This window comes from Pungitius pungitius, chromosome 14 (genome assembly GCF_949316345.1).
Source record: "Pungitius pungitius chromosome 14, fPunPun2.1, whole genome shotgun sequence".
NCBI classification, from domain to species: Eukaryota; Metazoa; Chordata; class Actinopteri; order Perciformes; family Gasterosteidae; genus Pungitius; species Pungitius pungitius.
Window position 1 is genome coordinate 5,401,691 of NC_084913.1, and position 24,946 is coordinate 5,426,636.

The window sequence follows — 24,946 nt, forward strand, 5'->3', positions numbered from 1 at the left end:
AGTTCACGGTAAGGAATCAAGCAGTTCCGGTATTTTCTTCAAAGTAAATGTCATTTACTTCCAAAAGTATCACAAGTGTGGCGATTTCCGTGGTTAACCCACGTGGTGTTACCTCGCGCACAACTCACGCGGGAATTCACAGCTCGAATTGACGTCACGGCTCCGCGCTGTGCTGCAAATGTACGCGTGCGGTTGCTTTATTTTAGAAGAGCGTGTACAGGAAGTTGCGCGTAATCTTGAACTTCACTCTTTTCCACGTTTAAACAGGAAGTAAAGAGCCCTCTGCGGGATTCCGGGGAAGCCTCCCCTCAATGAACTGACAGCTAAACCCTTCGGTTCTGCCCTCGCACCCCCCGCTTCCCCCGGAGCTCCTCCGTCCACGTCAGGCGACACCGTGAAGAAGAGAAGTCGCTCATTACATCGGGAAATCCAGTAAGTCGCCGCCGCTGTCCTTGCTCTCAAATGTGCTCTCATCTGACACCTTGTGTGGGCACTTTCCTGCCTCCTGCTCACTGAGACACTTAACTTTACGTTGTCAGTCATGAGCCTTCTCGGCAAAGAAAGAATGTCATTGATATTGACAGGATAAACAGGCACACTGATCACAATCAATCTGAATCTAATTGTGTATTGAGGGAAATAAAGATGTAGCTATAACGGCCTGTAGTGATGTTTCACGAGTCTGTGTTTAAATTGAATTTCCATGCAGTATTCAACACTGCCCCAAACTGTACATGGCAACAACCTCAAATAGAATAAGTCACTAAATTACAAATGTAGACTCACTTAAAAGGTGTGGCTTCCCAAAAGAAAAGCTTTCAACAATGAAGAGTTGCACTTGCTGACGTATCCCAACATTGTGCAATGTGGTGAGACCAGCTCCGGCTGACGTGGGGCGAAGTGGGTGGGTCACATGTCTGGCAGACCTTTTTAGGTGTTTTCAAAAGGGCTCAGACAAGGATGTCCTGTTCACCAAGAGCAGGTCTAGCGTGTGCACAAGTCATTCCGCTCCTCCTACAACGAGGCACCGCAGCTGATTGATTGAACTATTACACACCTGTGTGTGTGTGTGTGTGTGTGTGTGTGTGTGTGTGTGTGTGTGTGTGTGTGTGTGTGTGTGTGTGTCGCCAGGTGAGAGAATGGCCGAGAAGGTGCTGGTCACAGGTGGAGGCGGCTACGTTGGGAGTCACTGCGTGTTGGAGCTCATTGAAGCGGGTTACCAGCCGGTCGTGGTCGATAACTTCAGCAACGCTGTGAGAGGTGAGACACACAGGCTGATGAATAACTTTTTAAGTAAACTATAAGGTTCCAAGTGAGTTTGTTTACTGCAATGATAGTCATAAGGTGTGTGTGTGTGTGTGTGTGTGTGTGTGTGTGTGTGCTTCCTGTTGCGGATGGAGGAGAGGGGGATGTGCCAGAGAGCATACTGAGGATAGAGAAGCTCCTGGACACCAGCATCGAGTTTCATGAACTAGATCTTTTGGACAAAGCTGGCTTGGAAAAACTCTTCAAAAAGGTCAGAAAGTTATTACGGCTGATTTTATTAAACTTATTAAAGCTTGAAGACGTCATTCCTTTTAATTGCTCATTGAATCAACATTTTTAAAAAAGCGTCAGCTGAATGTACATCTGTTCTGCAGCATTCTTTCAGTGCGGTGATGCACTTTGCGGGGCTGAAGGCTGTTGGGGAGTCAGTGGAGCAGCCATTACGCTACTACAGAGTCAACCTCACTGCCTCCATGAACCTGCTGGAGGTCAGTCTTAAACTCTTGTCATGTGGGCCAAACTCAGCATTTTCATTCCTACTGCCCATGTGCATGCGTGTGTGCTTTATACCGCTGACCGGATGCATGTGTGTGTGTGTGTGTGTGTGTGTGTGTGTGCGTGTGCCGTGCTCGTCTGCATGCGTCCCAGGTGATGCAGGCTCACAGGGTGCACAACCTGGTCTTCAGCAGCTCAGCCACGGTGTACGGAGACCCTCAGCGCCTTCCCATCGACGAGCAGCACCCCGTGGGCGGCTGCACCAACCCCTACGGCCAGACCAAGTACTTCATCGAGGAGATGGTCAAAGACCACTGTAAAGCCGAGAAGGTACGCCTCAGGAGGCATCAACGCACTCTCATACACACACACACACACACACACACACACACACGCACACGTTGTGTCTCATTGTTGCCTCTGTGTCCGCAGGAGTGGAACGCAGTGCTTCTGCGTTATTTCAACCCGATCGGAGCTCATTCCTGTGGCCAGATAGGAGAGGACCCTCAGGGTATCCCCAACAACCTGCTGCCATATGTTGCCCAGGTACATGAACTTTCTGCCAAATGCACCTCCGGGTCCAGAGCAGAGGATGATTTCACATTCATTCATTCATTCATTCATCTCCTCCACAGGTTGCCATTGGGAGGAGAAAGTTCCTCAATGTATTTGGGAATGATTATGACACACTTGATGGGACAGGTATTAGAAAGGACCTTTAACTGCGCTGCCCAGAATTCATTCTTTTTTTTTTAGATATATTATTTTTGGAAGGAGGCTTAAGGTTTTCTTTCTCTCGGCAGGTGTGCGAGATTATATCCACGTCGTAGATCTGGCGAAGGGACACATAGCGGCGCTGAAGAAGCTCAAAGACAACTGCGGCTGCAAGGTAAATTTGGCAAAAACTGTATTTTTCAGTAATTTTCTGCTGAATTAAATTGCCATTGTGAATGCGTGACAAGAAATACTCACGGTAGTGCTGGCGCGTGTGCATTGTCGTCTGTAGGTGTACAACCTGGGAACGGGTACCGGGTACTCTGTGCTCCAGATGGTGAAAGCCATGGAAAAGGCATCCGGGAGAGAGGTGAGTCATCTCCAAAGTGAACAGCGTTCGGGGGTCAGCGGTTGCATTGTGTCTTCTGAGGGACTTTTGAGCCGTGGCCCCACAAGCACATTGTGTTATCCTGTGGGTTAAAGCTTACATCGACTGAAAGCTGAGAAAGTCAACGGCGGCTTTTTAAGGAATGTGTCCTCTCTGCAGATCGCGTACAAAATCGCCCCTCGCCGCGAAGGAGACATAGCATCGTGCTACGCTGACCCATGTCTAGCTGAGAAGGAGCTCGGCTGGAAGGCCCAATTTGACCTGGAAAGAATGTGTAAGAACAGCCTCATTGTATTTTCTATAGTATCCATTTGTGAAATATACCCCCCCCCCCCCTAATATTCTAATGTAATATTTCGTGCCCATGTAGGTGAGGACCTGTGGCGCTGGCAGTCCATGAATCCCACTGGATTTTCCAGTGGCACAGACTCCTGATGCAACGTTATTGTTGAGTCTTCCAAATCACCGGGACAAAGGCAATCATCGACATCCACATGATATAAACACCATAATTAAGCTACATGCGTAATGTTTAGTGATGTCTCTTGTACGCCTGAAATCTTGTTTACAGTTACTACAAGAAAATGATCTGTATTGAAAGTATAGATTAACAATGGACAATTTATCTACTGATCTATAAGGGAAAGAATAAATAAATTTTCTTACTGAATAAACCGAAGCCTTCTATTTCACTCCATTATGAAACCTGTCTGTGTAAAATCATGGTAATTGAGCTAATTTGACTGTTAAAAGTGCTGAGATTAAATGAATAACCCGCAACACGTCAATTACAACATTCCAGTAGAATACACACACACACACACAAGCACCCATGGGGATCTGATGTAGATACTGAAAAGTCACTACTGAGCACACAAAACAAATCTCTGTTGTATGTGCTGTGTGGTCATACCGAAAGAACAAAATATTCCCCGCCGATCTATTGCAGGAATATTGCGCAATTCTTTTATACAAATGAGGTATTTGGCGACCAATATTACATGCGCTGTTCCCGGTACACTGCTTTTAAACGGGCTGCTAGGGCTTTAAATGCCTCCTTGAACCCTCGGGCACCCAGTTAATAAACACCCACGTCAGCACAGTGCTCCAGTCGCTCTAACCGGGTTTCGGTCTTTTAGGGCTGAGCAGGAAGTGCCTGACTGTGGACCCTGGACGAGGGGGGGGGGGCAAGAAAAGAACACAGACAAAAAAAAAAAAACGCCAAAAGAGATTTTTTTTTTTAAAAATGGAAATGGTGGCAGACTTGGGGGCGAGTAGACTCTACCGGGCACCGGGTGAACCGAGTCACCAGTGAGTATCGATGGATTTTCTTTCTTTCTTTCTTTTTTTTTTTTTTTTTTTTTTTTTTGTGTCAGCGGGTTTCACGGCGCGGGGCGTCAGCGGGTCTCAACCGACGCCTCACGCCTGCGGAGGACTCCCCGGGTCCGGGGGGGCAGCGGACGAAGCCTCCTCGCTGCGCTCCGGACCTCCGGCGAGGGGAGAAAAGGGGGCGCTTCTCGCGAATGAATAGGAAGCGAGGAAAAAAAAAAAATCCGGGTGTCTTTTCTGCTTATCACGTCGCCCGTAACACGTTCATGTATCAGCTCCGCATGTTCAGTTGCTGGAGGTTTTTCGTGCGTGTGTGTGTTTTTTATTTTAATTTCCTTTTCTTGCTATTGTGCTGCTGGCCGGGGCCGGGGGTGGGCGTCGCTCCGGGACGGACTGGGCTGCTCCCGGTGCGCCGCTGCCCGCTTTTCTCTCTCTTTTCGCAGGACTGCAGCACTCTGGTGGCGTGGGTTTTTTTTTTTTCCCCACACAGGTCGGCTGACGCCGTGACATTATGGGTAAAAAAAAAAAGAAAGAAGAAGAAGCAGCAGCAGCTTGGGGAGGTTACCGGGGTTGGTTGCACCGCGGAGCCTCACGGGTGTTGCGCCGTGGGTTACCGGGCGCCGTGATGAAACGGGAATGCACGCGCGCAGACGTGATGGTGGCCAAATAGGTTACTGTGAAAAGAGGAACAACTATTCTCTATATGTGGTTGCGGCACGTGTTTACTCCCGTCAGGTGACCTTTATTTCCACCCGCAATGGGTCTGTGGCGTTTGTTACATCGGCGGGTTTCCACGCGCCGTCGCCTCCCTCCGGGGAAGGTTTAAGGGGGTTTTGCCACCCGACGCTCCAGCGACTGGAGACGGGTGTAGCTCATTAGAAGAGGCGCCTGATGGATTGCTCGTCCGGCCAATCACGGCGCAGAAGGGAGCTAAGTGGGCGGATGCCTTTGCTGGAGACCGTCCTGTGCAGAAACAAAGACGTGGGGGAGAGTTGACAATCAGTGGGGTGTTTACTGTGTGACCTGTTAATATTTGGGGGTGTTTAAGCATGAACCATTTACCAAGATAAAACGATGATACTGTCCCACGAATCATGTAACATGTGTGCATTTAGGCTCATGCATACACAGGATCACATAAAATGCAAGTCTCTCCATTTCAACGAGCGTCCACGAGGCCCCTTTGTTCCGTTATCATCTTCTTCTTCTTCTTCTTCTCCGTGGGTCGTGTGCTGCGTGCGCGCTGAGTGCTTCTCCCATTGTCTCCCCCGCAGGCAGCCTCAGAGGTGGTTCAACACTGCGGACATCACGGTGGCTCACCAGAGCAGCCTGCTGAAGCAGCTCAACCAACAGCGCCGCCAGGAGCTCTTCTGTGACTGCAGCGTGCTGGTGGAGGGCCAGCTCTTCAGGGCCCACCGCAACGTCCTGTTCGCCAGCAGCGGCTACTTCCGCATGCTTCTGTCCCAGGGGCCCGACGGGCTGTCCGACTCGGTCAACGCCACCTTCGACGTCTTCAGCCCCGAGAGTTTCACCGTCATACTGGACTTCATCTACTCGGGCCAGCTCGACCTCTCGAGCCACAATGTGATCGAGGTGATGTCTGCGGCCAGCTACTTGCAGGTGAACAATGTCATCAACTACTGCAAGAACTTCATCAAATCCTCCCTGGAAATCAGTGTGAAGGATGAAGACCGTGACCGCTGCATCAGCTTGTCAGAGACCTGCAGTTTTATCAGTGGAGTCGGAGAGGACAGCCCCGAGCAGCAGCAGCAGCAGCAGCGGCAGCAAGGCCTCAGCTCGGTGAGCCCCCCGCCGGCGCTCTGGACCAGGGACAACTCACGGGTGCAGTGCGGCTTCATAGGGAAGGACCCGGAGCAGGATTCATCGGCCCCAGCCCTGAAGACTGAGCCCAGCAGCCCCGCTGACCACCTCGGCGCGGAGGCCGAGGACTCGCAGGACCCCGAGGACCCCCCGTACGCGCTGCCCGGATCAGTGCGCCGGCGAGGTAGAGGGGGAACCAGAAGGAGGGCATCCAACGGCACGACTCGCGCCAACCCACCCGAAGACCTGGACATCGAGGAGGCCAGGAAAAAAAAGGCAGAGAGGGCGGAGGAGCTGTATGCTACTCTTCCACCTATTGTGAGTGTTATCGGGCACTTTAATAAAGGTAAGTTATGTGAGTGGAGGGAGTTATATGATGGCCTGCAGCACTTTGGGTGCCAGACTGGGTAGTCTGTGGCCTGGCCCAGACAATATGACTACATACAATATGACTTTTAATAAACTTTTTGAAGACCTTTTAACAACTAAATGTACTGAATGTACTGGCTTTTTATCATTTCAAAATATTAAACTTTTTTATGACTTTAATAACTATAATATGACTTCTTAATCACATACTATAACTTTTTTTGACAAACTAAACAATATCAGGAGATTTTCAACACGTTAGACTGACTTTGTTTACCATACCGTTCAGTTGTGTGACTTTTTACTGACACGCTGTACGAGGACCTTTTGTGGCTTTATTTCAGACAAAAACTATACATTCAATTCAAAGACATTCTTATGACTTTTTAACACTTCATACTATGAGCTTCCATCATGTGGTTTACTGTGTCTCTCACTAAATGCTACACTATGCTGTTCTGTTTATTTGTGACTCTTATGACATGACATACCATAACTTCTTCTGGCACACCCTACTTTAAAGTTTTAATAGCTTTCTGTGACATACCAAATAATGAAATAATAACTTGCTCTATCATGACATTCTAATAACTTTATACTGGCAATATTCACTGTGACACATTGTGGCATACTTTATTATATTATTTTTCACTTTGACTTCTTTCCTTTTATACTTTACTATGACTTAATTACTATTAATTAATTATTTACTTATTTAGACTTTTTTGAACCAACCATATGATTACTTTGTCATCAATTTCTAAAAAATGTGTACTATAATATAATATTGTATTTGCTCTTCTATACTAAGTATTCTATACTTTACATTATTCAGTATGCCAACTCTTTTAATATAGTAAAGTATGACTTAATAGTATACTTTAACTTTATCGTACTCTGAAGAAAAATATTCAAAATGATGTTGGGCGATCCAACCATCCAACATGTATTAACTATGCTATGTTCCTAAACTTTACACTTTTGTTATTGTTTTTGACATTTTATACAGTGACTTTTAAAAAAAATATATTTTCTATGACTTTTGTGATATGTTGTGTTACGCCGCTTTGATGTCTTTCCCTTTTTGACATTGAATACTAGGAATTTTCTTTTGGTTTGTTGTAGAATACTAATCCATTTTTTTACCATACATTTTTTAACAAGCCAGCTTTTTTTAAGATCTTATCATTCAACTTGTAAATGCATTTTAATTAGGACTTTAGTGCCATTTGCGTGGCTTTCTTATAACTTTTTAAAATTGTATTAGACATAATATACAGTGACTCAAAGAATGTTTTTGGAATACATAGTATCCTAAAGACGTGATTAAAGGAATAATACCATCTGAGTAGCGTGAGAGGTCCCCTCAACAAAATCTCGTTCTTTACACATCCGAGGAATAAGCAGAAGTACACAGTTCCTAACATTTTTTATCCCTCTTTTGCAGACTCCAACCCTATTATGCGTTTCAAATGTCCCTTTTGCACACACACCGTGAAAAGGAAAGCCGATCTGAAGCGTCACTTGCGCTGCCACACAGGAGAGAGGCCGTACCCCTGTCAGGCCTGCAATAAACGCTTCACGCGCCTGGAGCACCTCCGCAGCCATTTTGAGACGGTATGTTTATTTACAACCGCGAGGTACATGTCCTTCCTTGTTGTAACCGCTTCAGAAACATATCGATCGGGGATTCAAGTTATACTCGGCACTGTGCTGTGAGGTATATGTTTTCTTCTTTTGCCACAGATCCATCAAGCCAGGAAGCTGGTGTGCAGGAAGTGTAAATGTCAGGTTTCGGAGGAGACTGGGCACGTGGTGTGCGAGGGGACACGACGCTACCGCATGTGCACCGCATGCATCCAGGAGGTTGACTGTGACGACATCCCCATGGACGGTCTAGATAGCGCCAACGAGGAGCCGGCCCTCTTATTGGGGGTTGACGGGGAAGAGGAGGGGGACAGCGGGAGGAGCTGGATGGTAACCGATGACGACGACCTAGCGGAGGACTCGGGGGCCGACCTCATCATCCAGCAAGTGGACGACAGTGATGAGGAGCTGCAGTGAAATGGAACCAAAGTGTGTGTGTGTGTGTGTGTGTGTGTGTGTGTGCAGAGGCATGCATGGGTAATAAACTTTGTGTGTGCGCGTTTAAGCCACGCAAGAGAATTTATGCACAAAATATGTGATCCACTATTGTAAGTAAATACGCTTGATATATGTTAGCTGTCTATTATTTAAATGCAACTGGTTAATCTTTACTGGATGTTGACTTTTGTTACAAAGAGGAATTCTTTTTGCTCAGCTTCATACAGATATGCAGTATCCAAAAACGGTGTTTTCTTTGATTGTGTTACAGTTAAATTATACTCTTTCAAAGGATGGACACCTCTGGTTTGGGACGCTCTAATAAAAAGCTGCCATTTCAGTAGAAACAAACTGACTACTGTCAATTCCCCGCTTCCTTTAAGGAAGATCAAGCGTGGACTTTTCCCAATTTTACACAATTGCATTTGTTATGATTATGTTTTATTATGATATGCACTATGATATAAAACCAATAATAATGTATTTGTTTGTTTTGTCTTTTTGACACATTAAAGATATTTTATACAGTGTGTGTATGAAGTTTGTGAAAAAGTGAAGATCAAATTATTGTTTTAAAAAAATTAACTTTCAAAGATAAACCGTGAAATACATTTTTACAACCTTTTTCGCATACTGTACTATGATATTGTTATTGCCTATTTTGACATGCTGTTGCTATTTTTTAATAGTTTTTATGAATGACAACTTTTTGCTTTAACATGCCAAACTATCACATTTTTATCCCTTATTTAAACACAGTTACGAAAGAAAAAAATACGTTTAATTTGACAAGTTACATTTATTACTTCGTTCACCTGGGTCTTCTCCCCTTAAATAAACTAATACCAACAAGATTATCGTTTTTAATTCAGATTCCCGGCCCACAGATGGCGTCGCCAGGCTTCATCGTCTGCGAGCTCGAGGGAGAGTGACGTCAGACTCGAAGCGCTGGTCAATGATGGCGGCCGTGGTGAGACTTGTCAACAGAAGTGCTTTGGGTTCCGCAATGGGTCAGCGGTATGTGGCGTTCAGCTCGGCGGCGAAGGTCAACTCGGTGAGTTTACCTTTCTCGTTTATCTTCCAGCGGCTTCCTTTTGGACTGGACGCCCTTGTTTATCGGCTAAGTTAACTGTTAGCTGTTAGCCTAAGGCTAAGCTAACAGGTTACGTATTTGGTAACACAGGCGGCTGCCAGTTGACCACTTCTCACCTTTAACAGGTCAGCGGTCGCTTAACGGATGCTTCTTTACACAACTATTAAAATGCGTTTGTGTGTGTGTGTGTGTGTGTGTGTGTGTGTGTGTGTGTTCGCGTAGGCCGGCGTGAGAGCAGGTCGAGCTCTTCCGGAGAAGGTGAAAATAGTGGAGGTGGGACCCAGAGATGGTCTTCAGAATGAAAAGGTAACGTCAGCTGATGAATCCATTAACGTTGCACGTCAGATCACGTGATGACACGTCGGATATCGCCATCAAACATCTCAGTCACTGCTTTATACCGTCGGCGTAAGTTCAGCAGTGTGAAGCAGGTGCACCTGCGTCTTATTTCAAGTGTTCTCCTTGTTGTTTTCTTTCTCCATTCGCAGACTATCGTGCCGACAGAATCTAAAATTCATTTGATTAACATGCTGTCAGCGTCGGGGCTATCGGTCATTGAGGCCACCAGCTTTGTGTCACCAAAGTGGGTTCCACAGGTGAGTTTGTTCTTGAGTCATTCGTACCCTGTGCAAACTGCATGCAACGGGCCCCGTGTTTCTTCTCCAGCGCTGATTTGTTCCCTTTGTTTCTTCCCTCCAGATGGCAGACCAGGTGGAGGTGATGAAGGGGATCGTGAGGAAACCTGGGGTGTCTTACCCGGTCCTCACACCCAACCTCAAGGGTTTTCAGGCCGCTGTGAGTTTCATCGCATCCCAAAAGGACTGCGCCGGCGTGTTGTATTTCCAGCTTCTTGCACTGTAGATGATGTGTCTAAATGCCCCTTTTATTGCTCTTACTTAACGACAGGTGAAGGCAGGAGCTTCAGAGGTCGCCATATTTGGTGCTGCATCGGAGCTGTTCAGTAAGAAGAACATAAACTGCTCAGTGGAGGAGAGTTTACAGCGCTTTGACGAGGTTGTGAGAATGGCTAAAGAGGCTGGTGTGCCAGTTAGAGGGTAGGCGTCCTGTCTCCGCCTTGGACTGTCAACACGTTTCTAAATCAGTGGAGATACGGAGTTACTGCATTAAATTCTGTTTTTTGTCACCACAGTTATGTGTCGTGTGTCCTCGGATGTCCGTATGAAGGCAAGGTGGCACCCGAAAAAGTTGCACACGTGAGTTCTCACCCGCCACCATTGCATTGACTTTTGTTTACTTGACGTTTATTTAATCATCCTTTGGCAAATAGCATGAACACAATAAAAGCTCTGTTCATGCAGCCGTGTCAATCTTCGACTCTGCCTCGCAGGTAGCCAAGCGTCTGTACTCCATGGGCTGCTATGAGATCTCTCTGGGGGACACTACCGGAGTGGGGACTCCAGGAAGCATGAGTGACATGCTGGAGGCGGTGAGCAGAGAGGTGCCAGTTAACGCCTTGGCGGTGCACTGCCACGATACCTACGGCCAGGCCCTGGCTAACATCCTCGTAGCCTTACAGGTGAGGCCTGGTTCTGTAACTGCATTGTGAAGTTAGTTAGTTCCAAGTAAAAATGTTTCTGTGTTTTGCAGATGGGAATCAGTGTGATCGACTCTTCAGTAGCCGGGCTCGGAGGCTGCCCCTATGCCAGTGGGGCATCTGGAAATGTTGCTACTGAAGATGTAGTCTACATGCTGCATGGGCTTGGGATTCAAACGGTAAGAAGACACACTGGGTTCCTCTTTATCCTCTCTTATGTTTTAGTTCTTTTAAAGCATCAATCAAAGCTACTGGCCTTTCTTTTATGTTTAGTTTAACATGTGTAATATTTATTATGATGTGAGCTCACTCAGGTTTGAACCTTTTTCCCTTTCTGTCCTCACCTCAGGGAGTGGACCTCTCAAAGCTGATGGACGCTGGAGCTTTCATCTGTCGAACTCTTAACAGAAAGACCAACTCTAAAGTGGCCCAGGCTACATGCAAGCTGTAGACACGGACTCTTTTGCACAGACAGCACGCTCCAATACAACCATGTAACCTGGAGCCTTCATCCTCTGTATGTTCAGTTCAACCGTATTCTGATTTCAGTTTGATTCACTGTCTCCCACTAAGGGTGATACGACTTAGCTGGTACTGAACCCTCTTTTTATTTAATTATTTTTTTAAATAAAACATCTGATTAAATATTCAGATGATGGCATAGCTGGAAGAGTGCCTTATCTAAAGTCTGTCTAATCTCACAGATGAGATTTATTGAAACATTCACCTGTTTCTTCAATAGTGTGCTTACATTTCTTTCTGGGCAGTTAAGCCAAAGGGAGGCAGACTTTGTATTAATTTATCACCCAGTAATAATATTGTCTTAGCGACGGATTAACTAGGACTCCACTGTAAAGTGGAAAAAGTGTTGCTTTGACTTCTTCTTTATGCTGTGGTCATCGTCTCCAAATGAATTATTTATTTAGGGAACAACTATGTGGAGATGTTAATTCTGTGCATTTGGGCATTGTGCATTTATTTTAAAATGCCTCTTTTCAGTGTCAATTTTGTACATATCAAGCTAGATTGTGAATTTAAAAATAAATAATATTTGATATATCCAATATGTCCTTCAGTCAAAGTCAGAAGCATTGTGTTGAATGTACAGGGTCTGAAACTTGTTTTAGGTAATGACTGAACAGCGTTTAAAAGATAAACAATATAAAGGATACTTCACATTATGTACCCTTTTATGAATGTTTCATTAAAAATGTATTCAGAGCCATCTTTGAACATTTAAGGTGTTAAGTTAGCACTAATAATGAATAATTACTCTGAATAAACTTGTTTTTTGCCGCACCTCGTTAAAACCTGACTGACACGTCTGACAGGCAGACTGAGATTCCTGTCAGTTTTAACATTTTAAAAACCCATTGTATCAGTAAAACAGGCCTGTGTCATAGTGACTCACAGGAAGAATTAGCCGCAGCCCTCATTGTTGAAACACCAAATAAAAAACACTCAATAAATTTATTTAGTTTTGTAAGAAATAAACAAAAGCGGCAAAGAATTACATTTCCACCTGATGTGAACAGGTTCGGAGTTATGAAAATGTTTCTCTGCCCCCCCCCCCCCCCCCACCACCCCCCCACTCCGTCCTCTGCACTCCTGCTCTACCAACACACAATCCTGCAGCAGCATTCCTTTGCCTCATTTAAAATCAACATTGGTCTCGTATGAGACAAGTTTGTGTACCAGAAAGTCAAAACACAGGAAGTCTGTGTACAGCATGACTCTGCAGCATGAAGCATACGACCCCTGAGGCTGTTCGATGTAGAAATCTATCAAGGATATATGACTTTTGATTCGACAAAAGAAAATCGGGCAGACATTTTTTTTTTTTTTAAAGTGGCCAGTTTACACACCCTTCAAGTATTACTCAGACATGACTAAACGTCTTGGGAGTGTCCCCAGTGAGAATCTTTTCATACCATTCTTCCGTGATATAAAAGTCATCGTGCTGGCAGATGGTGAAGATAAAGATGGCTGCGACACCGTGGGGGACAATGGAGCAGCCTGACGCCACCGTAGACGGCGGCAGGGAGGGTGAATACCTCCGCCAGGTGTGTCCTGACCTCCGCGTCCTCCCCCGTCCGTGTCAAAAAGCCGCACAGGTATGTTCTAATGTGGGTGAAGTGGTGCACACCGACACACCGACATGCAATGTCCTCAAAGAAGAAAAGCCACACATCATTTACAAAGCATTTTGGCTCCGGCTGACTCGTAAATATTGCGACTGTTGACATGGAAACCAAAGTTCATGCTCTCAAAAAGAGCCCCAGGTGTGGACGCAGGGGCCCCACGCCTGGTGAATCCAGTGCCGATGACTCAACTTCCAGGGTTCCGACACGCCTTTCGCCTTTCGGCTCGTAGTTCTGAGTCTGAGGTCCGTGATTGGGTTTCCCGGGGCCGAGGGGCGCAGGCGAGCGCCGCAGCCTCACTTCCTGTCTCTAAGAAAGGGACAGATTAGGAGCAGAGGCCCGTATCTTCTCTTCCATTTTGAGCTCAGATATCCTGTGCGGAAATTTGACCGCGCTCTTGAAGGACGGCGGCTGGTCCTTCAGGTACCGTGTCGACATGACCATGTCGCCGTTGTCGAAGGAGTCGCCGTGGTACCTCTCCAGGCGCTCGGCCCGGGTGCGGCGGCGGCGATCCCTGGCCTTGTTCAGAATGCGAGCCAAGCGCTTGGAGACGAGATAAATGATCTCGCAGATGTTCAGGACGATGCAGAGGCCCGAAGCTCCGACCATGAAGTAGGTGAAGACCTTCTTCTCGGTGGGGTGGCCGATGTAGCAGTCCACCAGGTTGGGGCAGGGCGACACGCTGCACTTCACCAACCTGGGCAGGTAGAAACTGTCGTAGACGTGGTGGAGGATGTAGAGGAACGAGACCTCGATGCCGGTCTTCACGAAGAGGCTGATCAGATAGGTCCACCACAAGCCGCCGTGCTTCTTGCCCGTGTTCTCGTACAGCTTCTTGCCGTCCGAGTTCTTCGCCTTGTACTTGCGCTCGCGGTCGTCGCGGTACGCCACGTGCATGACCACCATGAAGGACGGGCAGGTGACGAAGATGAGCTGCAGGGCCCACAGGCGGATGTGGGAGATGGGGAAGTAGTGGTCGTAGCAGACGTTGGCGCAGCCGGGCTGCTTGGTGTTGCAGTCAAAGTCCTTCTGATCGTCGCCCCACACGCGCTCCGCCGCCACCACGTACACCATCACCCTGAACACGAACACCACGGAGAGCCACACGCGGCCGAACGCCGTGGAGTATTTGTTCACCCCGCTGAGGAGGGCTTGGAAGGTCTTCCAGTCCATGGCCTTGGCCGGCGGTCAGATGCGTCCTCTGTGGAAGGCCTCTCGTGCAGGTTGTAGTTTAACTTCAAACCTGGAAGAGGCGGATTGAAAAATGAGTTTCATTCCGTAGAGGGCGTCTAACTTCAATACAGTTTGTCTCCGTTGCTGAAACACTGAAACCCATTGGCTGAACTAAGTTCTCAGTTCTGCAGTCTGTTGTCAATACCTTAAACTGTTTCACATGGTAAAGCACAATTTGCAGAGCTCACTTAGACTTTTCAGCAAAACTCTAGCCACATTCTGCACTCTAATGCAGGAGTGCATGAAAGAGGAAGAGGAGGACAAAGAGGAAGAGAGAGAGAGTGGAAATATCTGATGAAATTCGAGGAACAATTAAAGCCAAAGACAAGAAGAAGCACATAGATGACATGTTGACTCCTTTGACAATGTCCCTTTCACTGTAGCATTGTACACTGTAGTAGGCCTTCGGTGCCTTGTAGGCTGTATAATGTACTGTAAGCAAATTGTATGGCCTTGAACATTGTGCTTTCTATTTGTTACAGTACTGACTGCTCAATGGATTTTGACTGGTTGCAGGTTCATATGAACAAAGAACAAGAATCACGGTATCAAAGGACATGTTTGTGAGATGCAGGGTACCGTCCTGTATAAATAGGGGCACAAGGAGGAAGAACAAAAGAAAATGTAAAGAGAGGGATCAATTTTAAGCTACTGTAATAGAACATGTTTTCGTTCATCAAAAGACAATGACGGATAAATATGAAATGTGTTTTGAGATTAAAAAACCTACTATATGTTTTGAACCATGTGTTTTCTATTTATTGGTGTATTGTTTACTGACTGTAAATTATTTTGATCACTTTATGATTTGAGAGCTCCTCGTCCTCCTCTTCCCCTTTCACGCACTCCTCCTCTTCCTCATTTCATTATAACCCATGCGTTACATTATGACATGTGCATTAGAGTGAAGAATGTGGTTAGAGTTTTCCTGAAAAGTCTAAGTGAGATCTGCAAATTGTGCTTTATTGATTTTGGGCACAAAATCAAACACTGTAAATAGTCCTTGAATATGAGGTTTTATGAGGCCTTTTTAAACAACACATCCAAAGTTGGAAACAATGTTAAAAAATAACACACCAATTAAACACATCTCGAACACCACTCATCTCTCGGCACACAGTTATGAGAAAGTTAAGGAAACGGCTTGAGACGTTATTAGCACAACCGTGGATCATTTCAATGTTTCAGCTTCGTAACTTGTATACAAAAATCATTTAAATGAAATCCACAGTCAGCCTGTGCCGTGTACGTGTTACACTTTGGTCATTTGAATGTGGAGTTTGTTTGTTTTTTAAACGGACTTTTACGCACAGGCTGCGTTGGGCTTTGAGCCAACATAAAGCCTTCGAGAAACCCCTCGGGATTATTTATGGTTTCATCGAAAGTAGCCAACAAATCCAAATCAAGTCATTTCCGTTTGGCCAAAACGCGAACTTTACGGAGCTCTACTACAGGCGAGTTTGTTTTTACTTACCCGAAGAAGCATTAGTCCATCGTTGCGTGAAAGACAGACGATAACACGGATTGCCGGGTGGGGGTTCGGGGGTTCGGGGGTTCGGGGAGGTGTGGGGTGGGGGGGGGGGGGGGTCCTGCCGCTTTCACGTCGTTTGATTCCGTTCGCGCACCGATTTGGACGCGGCGCAGGTAAAGTGGCGCAGTGCTGGGAAATGCGCCTGTGGGTGTGGTTAAGGGAGAGAACCCGAAGCTCCAGATGTTCCCCCCCCCCCTCTTCCGTTCTCTCTCTCTCTCTCTCTCTCTCCCACTCACACCCAACTGGTAGGTGGTAGATCAAATATCCCGAAGGGAGTTGTGTTTGTGCTGATTCTAAAATTCTGAGATGTCAAGACGCGTTTTCTGACAGGCAGAAATACCTCGTTGGATGCGTCTTATTTTCGTTGTGCCATGACATTCTTTCTCTCTCTCTGAGGAAGCAGGTCGCTTTAAAAAAAATGAAAGGGTGAAGGTGGACATGAAGCAAAGCGAGTGGGCATCAGCCACTGACTTCACAAAAAGGCAACCTGTGTTTCCTTTATTCTCTTTGAGGCCCCCACTTCACCCTCAGATCGCTCTCACGACAGGTATTGTCAGAAATATCAAAGGGCAGCGTGACATGGCTGGGCCACGGCCTGCCAGTTCTTGCAGACCGGTGCCTGCCCCCCCCCCCCCCCAGAGGAATTAAAACCTGCGTTTACATTGTACAAAAGGATAAAAGAGTGAATTACCGGTATCAAGTCAAGTCAAGTCGCGTGTTTGTGTTGCTCAGTTGACAACAGCAACGGCTCACAACATGGAGCCACTAATTCCAGGATGTAGGAAATGACCAGTTTCTGAGAACAATAATTCAATAGCTGTTAAACGTAGGTAACCTGTCAATCCAGCCGACTGTCTTATTACGCAAATGTGGATGCAAAACAGATATATAGAGATAGAGATAGAGATGTGCAGAGTTGTCTGTTGACAGGCTCAATCTCAGTCAAGTCTTGCGACCACCACTTCTGCGAAAATTATTTTTAAGAGCATCAAAACAACGTTGCACCTTTCAGGAAACCTCTGCTGCACCTTGTCCCCAGATGAAGAACTTGTCGAGGCGGTCTTGAGGAACACACCCCGCAGGACGGCACGCTGTGTCTCAACCGCAAGTCTCAACAGGACGCACGAGCACAACAGGATCAACCCACCCCCTGGCACTGCTGCCTCTGTGAGAGAAGGAGAACCAGCTCACCCGGAAGGCCCGGCGCCGAACCCCGCAACACCACCTACGAAGAGTTATGCGCGTGGCGTAGTGAGAGTGGATCGGCGGCTCATTGTAGAACCAACCTAGAACCAACCTAGTCAGACAGAAATGCGCATACTGAAGCTTGCTTATGCTCTCAGACTCCGAAGGGTTCAGATCCGAAAAGGGATGCTGGTTTGGGACTTCATCAAGTTAGAATAGGAGAATAGAATCCCTGCTGTGTACATGGGAGCGTTGCCAATTAAGTGCTCGTCTCATCTCATCTTCAACCGCTTATCCGGGGTCGGGTCGCGGGGGCAACAGCTCCAGACCCCAGACTTCCCTTTCCCTGGCCACATCTACCAGCTCTGACCAGGCCAGTGTAGAGATATAATCTCTCCACCTGGTCCTGGGTCTTCCCCGGGACCTCTTCCCTGCTGGATGTGCCTGGAACACCTCACAAAGGGAGGCGTCCAGGGGGGCATCCTTTACCAGATGCCCAAACCACCTCAACTGGCTCCTTTTAACGCAAAGGAGCAGCGGCTCTACTCCGAGCTCCTGGTGAATGGCTGAGCTCCTCACCCTGTCTCTAAGGGAGACGCCAGCCACTCTCCTGAGGAAACCCACTCGGCCGCTTGTACCCTAGTTCTTTCGGTCATGACCCATCCTTCATGACCATAGGTGAGGGTAGGAATTAAGATCGAGAGTTCTTTGCCTTTCGGCAATTAAGTTATCTCTAGTGTCGAATGACCGACTTCCTTCTTGTGGATACAGATGTCCGTCTGATGGCGTCCTTTTGCAACCCCGATAGAGAGGAAGCAAAAAGCTACATTCCAGCACCAGCTTAACCAGAAATGAGTCACCTGGTTGCCATGTTGAAGCGTTACAGACCTCTCTTGTAAATAGTTAATCAGAACAACAGTCTGCTGCAAAAGACATTAATGGTTCCACTGAAACCGGTTACTGGTGCCTGCTGAGGATCCATTTGTTGTGGAAATACACTGTTTGACTTTGTTATATATATATATCATTCTTTATTGTTCACAGCAGTGCAAAATGTGTTTATTCCCCTCCCCACGTAGGAGGTGGCAGCAAAAGTTTCAGCATCAAACATTACAAAACTCCAGCAGAGAAAACGGACGACTTCTGAGTGGAACACAAGCAGTGAGGAAATGTGTGTTTACACTCGCTTATCGTCGTCTTCTTGGTGAAAAAAAAGAAAAAAGAATGCATTCAAAGCCTTTACATGCCGACACATTCCTGCAGTGGGTGGATCCGCGCCCTGCGGCTGATTGAAGAGCTCCGGCTCCCCCCCCCCCATCTCAATGTACCAACGTACCTACGCAGCAGTTGGTGCCCTCCCCACCCCCGGGGAGGGCTTCATGGAACAAAAGTTTTAGCAGGAACAAAGGCGAACTTTGACAGGTCTGTCAAAGCACATCTCGAAGAACCAACAAACCCTTTGTCCAATTCATGCTGCTCTTTAGTAAACGTTCGACGCAGAGACATGGCGGGTAAATATTAAACGCTACTTTTATGGACCTCATGGTGGGGGCCACATTGTCAAGTCATGAGTGTTATCATCTTTAATGTGAAATATATCAACAAGCGGGCAGCCGCACTGCACCTCAACACTGTGAAATGTGATCAGGGAGGTTCCTAACGGATGTGTTTACAGCGCTGCATTGGGGCTTAAACTGCTCTCATCTGTGCGCACAGGAAAAGCAGATTTTAAAACAAGTCTGGACAACAACATACGGGACATACGAATCTTTCCATTCTTTCGATAAATAAAAGGGCAGTATTGACAAAGAGTCAGACACGAAGGAGGGAGAGAAGGGTAAAGAGGGGGGGGAGTACAGCTTAAGATCAACGTTTCAGGGTTGGGCACTGAGCAGAAGGAAAATTTTACACACACACAAAAAAAAACCACATATGTTTTGAAGAGCTAGGCCAAACCAGGGAGTGACTCATGTAGCTGGTCTCAAGGCCAAAATTTGAGTCGCACGAACTTCTCTTTACTTTTCAAAAGGACTGAAGGAAGAAAAAAAACATCGGTAAAAACTCCACAAACAAGTGAGCACATTCCAGGACAATGACACATTCTCCCGGTGTTTCAGAAGTGCTCATTTTTTGACACAGTAACACTAAGAGAAGAGTTTCTAAAACGCAGTTCAGTCTCGGAGCACTCCAACAATGTCAGCTGACAAGTCGTTTTAGTGAAAGGGCCCGTGGAGGAAGGAGAGGCCCATTTCCTTTTCCTCCGCAAAACAGTCTTTCTCCATCAACCCCTTTGGCCCGGTCATCCTCGCGGGCCTCAAGACACGGCCGCGCTGTACGAAGGGGCCGGCGTACGGGGTGGGGATTTGTTCGGAGACTTTAGGGGGTTCGAATCCATCAGGGTGGCTCTGCTGGACAGCGTGCTGGTGTTGACGTGGCGAGCGCTTGGATTGGTCCCCATGGCGCACTCGCAGCATCGCTTCCCCACCAGGTAGACGATTTCAAAGATGGAGAGGAGGATGCAGGCCAGGCTGGTGACCACCATGAAGATGGTGAAGATCCGTTTCTCGGTGGGCCGGGCGATGAAGCAGTCCACCGTGTTGGGGCAGGGCTTCTGCTCGCACTTGATGAGCGAGGGGAAGTCGTAGCCCTCGTAGATGTGGTACACGAGGTAGACGAAGGTGGCGTCCACGGCTATTTTGAAGACCAGAGTGAGGACGTAGGTCCACCACAGGCCCCCGCGCTTCTTGCCCGTGTTCTTGTAGAGGCTGCGGCAGTTCTCGCCGTACTTGAGGCGGTTTTTCCGCTCCCGGTCGTCCCTGTAGGCCACGTGCATCACCACCAGGAGAGACGGGCAGGTGACGAAGATGAGCTGCAGGGCCCACAGCCGGACGTGGGACACGGGGAAGAAGTGGTCGAAGCACACGTTGTGGCAGCCGGGCTGAGCCGTGTTGCACTGGAAGTCTTTCTGCTCGTCGCCCCACACCTTCTCGGCGGCCACCACGAACACCATGACCCTGAAGAGGAAAACGATGGAGAGCCAGACGCGGCCGAAGGCCGTGGAGTACTTGTTCACCCCGCTGAGGAGGCCCTGGAGGAATGCCCAGTTCATGGCGAGGTGCGTTCACAGTCGGTCTGCTCTTCCTGCTGATGGAAGACAGGAGGCTCTTTACAGTTGAAACGGAACAGACAACAGGCTCCTACCAGCCGGAGACAAAAAGGGACACGATGTCACGGATGTAGAAGGCGGCTGAGAGAACTTAAAGGAAACCCGAGTGCGCCAGGAACGGTCCATTAACACAGCAATGCATGGGATTAGAATCTATGAAGCCAAAAATGGTAACAAAGAGGCACAAAATGGTCACGTAACATGGCACTAACATTTTTTTTTACACCAAAGACTTGCTTGTGAATTAAGAAGCGTTTTATTGTATCGATGTGCTGAATTACAGCCAACCAATCGCTTCAGACGAGCGCGACGGGCGCTCTGGTTCGGTTTGTTCATTCTGTTCATTCTGCGCGCGTCGACAACGTCCACAAATACAACCTCAGAATCGCTTAAATCGAAACAAAGTCCGCGTAACTTTCCGTTTGGGTGCTTTAAATAGCATTGTGGATACTTACAGTGAGAACGGTGCGGATCGGATGGCGTGGAGGATTCCTCGGTGGATGCACGTCAGCGGAGAGAATCTCAGTGAGTTTCTCACTGAGTCTGGTATGAAGGGGGTGGAGTTGTTCTCCCCCGATGACTTTTCGCCACTCAACCTGCTCAGGTGTGGCATTCCAACACAACAAATACTTGTTTGCCCAATCAAAGGGGTCGAGAGGACAGTTTGAGAATTTATATATATATATATATATATATATACATACATACATATATATATATATACATACATATGATGCATGAGTTGAATTGTGCATCTCACATTTTGAACTAACTCAGATTTTACGTCTGAAAATTGATTTTATTTTTATAAATCATTTAAATACAAAAGCCTTTGACAAAGGTGACTCACAATGTTAAAAGAAATTAAGTGACACTTGAAAATAATAACGTGCTTTGAATAGGTTGCTCATCAGTATATAAAGGGTTAAACCAGCAATCAGTGAGTTAATGTAACATTTAATTTGTACAAAGTAAAAGGCATCAAACTGTAGCTTCTTTATTTAAAAAAAACAAAGTTTATTGAAATATTTACATGGCAGATGATGTGTGCTCAAAGTACAAAAGATCCCAAACACACTTGTGCTCTCAGACATACAAAAAAAAATACATTTGTTTTCTTTCACACAAGTTCTCCACAGTCAGATATGATGACTTTCTGCTTCGGCTTGCCGTCCTTATTTCCCTCAGCCTGCAAAAAAAAAAAAAGCACACAAAAAATCCCTAAACGTTTACATGCATATATTCAAATATAACCAACACTTTTATATTAAGCCGGATGGATGTTTGAGTTCCAAATTTAATGGTACAATTACAAAAGAAAAAGGTGTTTTATGTTCAATAATATCAGCTCTTATAATTACTCTTCTAAATTTATGTTTAGACATTTGGTTTGAAGGTATTTATGGATTATATTAAGTTTTTGGGTACTTGCTGCTTAGGATTCCTGTTTTTTCTATTTTCCTTTGAAGTCTTGAGTATTTTTAGAAAAACCTCACATCATTGCTAATCACCTAATTGGGTAAACCAGAAAAATCATCTACTAATCAGTTAGTAGTTAATTATGTACACGCGCATGCTTTGAATTACACGTAGCAATAGTGAGATGTAAAAAGTGATTGTTGACCATGGCCCTCTTTGCTGTGTGTGATTTTAAGCTTTGATTAACATTGAAATAACTAATTTTACAAAGAATGTGAATGTATTTTTACTAAAAGACTTTGCAGTAGCAGTGAACCCTTTTCAACCGTACCTCCATTGCACGCAGCACATCCATCCCCTCCACCAGATCGCCAAACACCACGTGTTTGCCATCCAGCCAGTCTGTTTTGTCATTGGTGATGAAGAACTGAGAGCCATTAGTGTTTGCCCCAGAGTTGGCCATAGAGAGCTGTCCTGTGAGCACAAGAGAAACACGGTTATTACATGACATAACGTGTAATGTAACGATCAGCGAGTCGGCGTAAAACAATGATGACGACCAACCCGGCCTGAAAAAAAACCCTCACCTGGCGCCGTGTGCTTCAGGACAAAGTTCTCGTCATCAAACTTCCGGCCGTAAATGGACTTGCCGCCGGTGCCGTTGTGGTTGGTGAAGTCACCTCCCTGGCACATGAACTGAGGGATTATACGGTGAAAGCAGCTTCCCTTGAAGCCAAATCCCTTCTCATGCGTGCACAGGCATCGAAAGTTCTCTATTTGGGATGCAGGAAAAGATGCTGGTGTTATCATTGCCCACAGATTATTTTGCTTCTTTAAAAGGGAATGTCATCATTATGCACTTGTAGTTTGTTGATTAATATCATTTTAATGTAAATTCCTCATGCAATCGACCCTAAACATTGTGCATGTATTCATGACAAAGTCCTACAACAACACACCTGCTGTCATGGGAACGATATCAGCTCGAAGGAGGAACCGTAGTCTCCCGGCTGGCTTATTTCCAATCTTAATGTCCATGTAGACTTGAGGATTAACTCTGCCCTTCTTAGCAGGAGGATCAGCCTGTAAAAACATATCATACTTATAGCATTGACTTTACTTAGTTAGGGATCGGTGGCACAGTTTTGAGTAAGCGATCTCACCTCCTGTGTTGCAGTGTTGGTCGTTTCTCCAGCCGCTGCCTCCCCATCAGCCTCCTCTGCGGTCTTCCCTGAGAACTTCTTCAGCCAGTCATCGTCCGACCACACTGACGGAAAAGCAGAGTTAAAATAATTATCACAGATTTAAACCAGCTAAAAAACACTTGAACAGTTTTCATTCCTCACCTGGTCGAGATGAACCTTCTTTGATTCTCATGGGCTTGGCGGTGTTGACCCGGATTGTGCGTCCAAAAAGCTCAGACTCATTCTAGCAGAGAAACAGAAAATCAACATTAGCAGAAATTTCCCAGACAGCTACGTCTAAGAAACACACAAAAAAACTTCACGGATGTGAATGTGTAGCCATGTCATCAGCTTACCATGTTATCAATAGCCGCTGCAGCATCCTACAGAGGAAAAAAGTCATAGATTGGTTATAGGAAATATTTACAATCTAAGTTCCAGTTTATTTTAATTACCAACTATGTGTACATTTCTGTTCACACCAAGTGCTTTTCGTATGAATTTTATCGCTTTACATAAAAAGCAAAAATCCATAAATCAAGCAGAGGGACAACTTTGTATTGGAAATGTCCATTCAAGCTCCGATAGAGTTGTAGCTCAGTTATGGTTACGAAATTAGACGTTCCCTATGATCTCATTGAGGTCAGTGTAAATAACAGTATTGTCTTTAATGGGTCAATATCACAATATTGCAACCTGTGTACTTCACCTACCTCTCCCAGTTCAAACTCAATGAAAGCAAATCCTCTGTGTTTTTCTGAAAACAAAACCCACAATCAGAGAGAATTTTGGGATTGAATGTTAGAAACACAGCTGATGGAAACAACTTTGTGATCTTACCGGTTTCATAGTCTATTGGTATCTGGATGTCTGTGATGTCTCCAAACGGAATAAAAGCTGCGTGTAAAACCTTCTCATCCACCTCCTCCGCCAGGCCACCTGCCAGAAACACAACCAACTGATGCTGAGCAGATGGACATCAAGTCTCTTCCTTAATAACAAGATATGTTTTGTTAGCTAACGTTAGCTCTACGTAACACGTCCACGAAACCACGAGAACAGTCGGAGGTCACAGCTAATGCGTTGCTTGTATTTATTGCTCAAGAAACCTGACGCTTTTGGGTCGAGCGTCGAGGGAACTGTGCGAAGCTGGAAATCAGCGACGCTTCCATGTTTTACCGGCTAAAACTTTCTGTCTCAGTTTTTTTCATACTAACGTCGCGTGCACTTTACCTATCCTTGTCTGGTCCTCCTGTAGTCATTTACAGTTTAACATCCGTGTTGTGTTAGCTTAGCTTACTGGAACATCTAATCTTTTAAGGATTTTTAAGAAAAGTAGCATTAACTTACCAACATACAGCACTCGTTTGTTAGCCGCCATATTGGATGTAACCTTTCAACTCTGAACCCCACAGGCTGTGATTGGTTAAGCGAGGCTTAAGCCCGCCTCCCAATCACCAGATTACCTCTACTGCCCCCTGCTGGACATCACTTTGCCTTTTATTCATCCCCATGATCACATTTCTTGAGCGGTTTTTAAATTCACTAAACTTTGTCCCACTGTCTTAGAGAGGAATGAGAGGAGGAGTTGACGTTTAGAAAAGCGTACCAAAATAGTTGTATATTACCTATGTTAGAAAACAGAGGATAACTTGATGAAGACAGAGTGACCATAAAGGTGATACCTATCAAATTTGTATTCTTACTTAGAAAATTGTATGCATCTATCATTCCAAAGGCTTAATATGAAACCATCCAAGTGCTCACAACTTGCCTTCCCATGACATTGATATTGATTTTAAATGCAAAAATGATCATTTGGAAATAGAGAAAAATGTACACATCCCTGAAATCAGGTTTTCTTTTTCCCTTATGTTGCTCGTACCTCTCTGTGCTTAACTGACAGGGAAGTGTGTGTCAGATACACACATGAAACTGAATTCAGTAGCTTATATGTCAACTTTAAAGAAAC

The 24,946-nt window shown here is 46.0% G+C and overlaps 6 protein-coding genes across 13 annotated transcripts; 3 read left to right on the forward strand and 3 right to left on the reverse strand.

The window, feature by feature from the left end:
- The first annotated feature begins 248 nt into the window (after nucleotides 1–248).
- On the forward strand, nucleotides 249–3,537 carry gale (UDP-galactose-4-epimerase). Of its 3 annotated transcripts, none has more exons than XM_037487362.2 (11): nucleotides 249–432; nucleotides 1,132–1,260; nucleotides 1,404–1,516; nucleotides 1,641–1,754; nucleotides 1,915–2,091; nucleotides 2,194–2,307; nucleotides 2,397–2,463; nucleotides 2,565–2,650; nucleotides 2,768–2,845; nucleotides 3,023–3,137; nucleotides 3,234–3,537. In XM_037487362.2, exons 2-11 carry the CDS (start codon nucleotides 1,140–1,142, stop codon nucleotides 3,296–3,298), a joined length of 1,050 nt encoding a protein of 349 aa, XP_037343259.1. In that variant the 5' UTR covers nucleotides 249–432; nucleotides 1,132–1,139; the 3' UTR covers nucleotides 3,299–3,537. The 3 variants fall into 3 exon arrangements, with proteins under 3 accessions (XP_037343259.1, XP_062413415.1, XP_037343258.1); XM_062557431.1 differs by having other exon boundaries at nucleotides 1,132–1,259; nucleotides 1,394–1,516; XM_037487361.2 differs by having other exon boundaries at nucleotides 250–432; nucleotides 1,401–1,516.
- A 447-nt stretch (nucleotides 3,538–3,984) lies between these two features.
- On the forward strand, nucleotides 3,985–8,996 carry zbtb8a (zinc finger and BTB domain containing 8A). 3 transcript variants are annotated; one of them, XM_037487328.2, is made up of 4 exons: nucleotides 3,985–4,174; nucleotides 5,467–6,359; nucleotides 7,830–7,999; nucleotides 8,129–8,996. In XM_037487328.2, the coding sequence occupies exons 1-4, from the start codon at nucleotides 4,110–4,112 to the stop codon at nucleotides 8,444–8,446; spliced, it is 1,446 nt and encodes a 481-aa protein (XP_037343225.2). In that variant the 5' UTR covers nucleotides 3,985–4,109; the 3' UTR covers nucleotides 8,447–8,996. The 3 variants fall into 3 exon arrangements, with proteins under 3 accessions (XP_037343225.2, XP_037343226.2, XP_037343223.2); XM_037487329.2 differs by lacking the exon at nucleotides 3,985–4,174 and adding an exon at nucleotides 4,222–4,707; XM_037487326.2 differs by lacking the exon at nucleotides 3,985–4,174 and having other exon boundaries at nucleotides 4,222–6,359.
- Nucleotides 8,997–9,368: 372 nt separating this feature from the next.
- On the forward strand, nucleotides 9,369–12,414 carry hmgcl (3-hydroxy-3-methylglutaryl-CoA lyase). Its single transcript, XM_037487199.2, has 9 exons — nucleotides 9,369–9,521; nucleotides 9,783–9,866; nucleotides 10,049–10,156; nucleotides 10,260–10,355; nucleotides 10,467–10,615; nucleotides 10,711–10,774; nucleotides 10,909–11,097; nucleotides 11,169–11,294; nucleotides 11,465–12,414. The coding sequence occupies exons 1-9, from the start codon at nucleotides 9,423–9,425 to the stop codon at nucleotides 11,564–11,566; spliced, it is 1,017 nt and encodes a 338-aa protein (XP_037343096.2). The 5' UTR covers nucleotides 9,369–9,422; the 3' UTR covers nucleotides 11,567–12,414.
- Nucleotides 12,415–12,707: 293 nt separating this feature from the next.
- Nucleotides 12,708–16,070, reverse strand: gjb3 (gap junction protein beta 3). Its single transcript, XM_037487200.2, has 2 exons — nucleotides 15,964–16,070; nucleotides 12,708–14,499 (listed from the first exon to the last, which is right to left on the reverse strand). The coding sequence occupies exon 2, from the start codon at nucleotides 14,427–14,429 to the stop codon at nucleotides 13,566–13,568; it is 864 nt and encodes a 287-aa protein (XP_037343097.1). The 5' UTR covers nucleotides 14,430–14,499; nucleotides 15,964–16,070; the 3' UTR covers nucleotides 12,708–13,565.
- A 2,172-nt stretch (nucleotides 16,071–18,242) lies between these two features.
- On the reverse strand, nucleotides 18,243–20,936 carry LOC119227163 (gap junction beta-4 protein-like). Of its 3 annotated transcripts, none has more exons than XM_037485666.2 (2): nucleotides 20,827–20,936; nucleotides 18,243–20,349 (listed from the first exon to the last, which is right to left on the reverse strand). In XM_037485666.2, exon 2 carries the CDS (start codon nucleotides 20,312–20,314, stop codon nucleotides 19,520–19,522), a length of 795 nt encoding a protein of 264 aa, XP_037341563.2. In that variant the 5' UTR covers nucleotides 20,315–20,349; nucleotides 20,827–20,936; the 3' UTR covers nucleotides 18,243–19,519. The 3 variants fall into 3 exon arrangements, with proteins under 3 accessions (XP_037341563.2, XP_037341564.2, XP_037341566.2); XM_037485667.2 differs by having other exon boundaries at nucleotides 18,243–20,402; nucleotides 20,827–20,925; XM_037485669.2 differs by having other exon boundaries at nucleotides 18,243–20,346; nucleotides 20,827–20,874.
- A 251-nt stretch (nucleotides 20,937–21,187) lies between these two features.
- On the reverse strand, nucleotides 21,188–24,417 carry ppie (peptidylprolyl isomerase E (cyclophilin E)). Of its 2 annotated transcripts, none has more exons than XM_037487180.2 (10): nucleotides 24,208–24,314; nucleotides 23,815–23,913; nucleotides 23,688–23,731; nucleotides 23,331–23,357; nucleotides 23,137–23,218; nucleotides 22,954–23,057; nucleotides 22,750–22,873; nucleotides 22,378–22,563; nucleotides 22,122–22,264; nucleotides 21,188–21,560 (listed from the first exon to the last, which is right to left on the reverse strand). In XM_037487180.2, the coding sequence occupies exons 4-10, from the start codon at nucleotides 23,331–23,333 to the stop codon at nucleotides 21,492–21,494; spliced, it is 711 nt and encodes a 236-aa protein (XP_037343077.1). In that variant the 5' UTR covers nucleotides 23,334–23,357; nucleotides 23,688–23,731; nucleotides 23,815–23,913; nucleotides 24,208–24,314; the 3' UTR covers nucleotides 21,188–21,491. The 2 variants fall into 2 exon arrangements, with proteins under 2 accessions (XP_037343077.1, XP_037343076.1); XM_037487179.2 differs by lacking the exon at nucleotides 24,208–24,314 and adding an exon at nucleotides 24,325–24,417 and having other exon boundaries at nucleotides 21,190–21,560.
- Nucleotides 24,418–24,946: the final 529 nt, after the last annotated feature.

Bases quoted from the DNA above. Each gene is read 5' to 3' on its own strand.
- gale (XM_062557431.1), top strand. From the start codon at position 1,140: ATGGCCGAGAAGGTGCTGGTCACAGGTGGAGGCGGCTACGTTGGGAGT. The intron at 1,755-1,914 runs GTCAGTCTTAAA...CATGCGTCCCAG, and splicing joins CCTCCATGAACCTGCTGGAG to GTGATGCAGGCTCACAGGGT. The intron at 3,138-3,233 runs GTAAGAACAGCC...GTGCCCATGTAG, and splicing joins ATTTGACCTGGAAAGAATGT to GTGAGGACCTGTGGCGCTGG.
- zbtb8a (XM_037487326.2), top strand. From the start codon at position 5,267: ATGATACTGTCCCACGAATCATGTAACATGTGTGCATTTAGGCTCATG. The intron at 6,360-7,829 runs GTAAGTTATGTG...CCTCTTTTGCAG, and splicing joins TATCGGGCACTTTAATAAAG to ACTCCAACCCTATTATGCGT. The intron at 8,000-8,128 runs GTATGTTTATTT...CTTTTGCCACAG, and splicing joins TCCGCAGCCATTTTGAGACG to ATCCATCAAGCCAGGAAGCT.
- hmgcl (XM_037487199.2), top strand. From the start codon at position 9,423: ATGATGGCGGCCGTGGTGAGACTTGTCAACAGAAGTGCTTTGGGTTCC. The intron at 10,616-10,710 runs GTAGGCGTCCTG...TTGTCACCACAG, and splicing joins GCTGGTGTGCCAGTTAGAGG to TTATGTGTCGTGTGTCCTCG. The intron at 11,295-11,464 runs GTAAGAAGACAC...TCCTCACCTCAG, and splicing joins ATGGGCTTGGGATTCAAACG to GGAGTGGACCTCTCAAAGCT.
- gjb3 (XM_037487200.2), bottom strand. From the start codon at position 14,429: ATGGACTGGAAGACCTTCCAAGCCCTCCTCAGCGGGGTGAACAAATAC.
- LOC119227163 (XM_037485666.2), bottom strand. From the start codon at position 20,314: ATGAACTGGGCATTCCTCCAGGGCCTCCTCAGCGGGGTGAACAAGTAC.
- ppie (XM_037487179.2), bottom strand. From the start codon at position 24,355: ATGGCGGCTAACAAACGAGTGCTGTATGTTG. The intron at 23,358-23,687 runs GTAGGTGAAGTA...TTTCCTCTGTAG, and splicing joins TTGAGTTTGAACTGGGAGAG to GATGCTGCAGCGGCTATTGA. The intron at 23,058-23,136 runs GTGAGGAATGAA...CTTTTCCGTCAG, and splicing joins AGAAGGTTCATCTCGACCAG to TGTGGTCGGACGATGACTGG.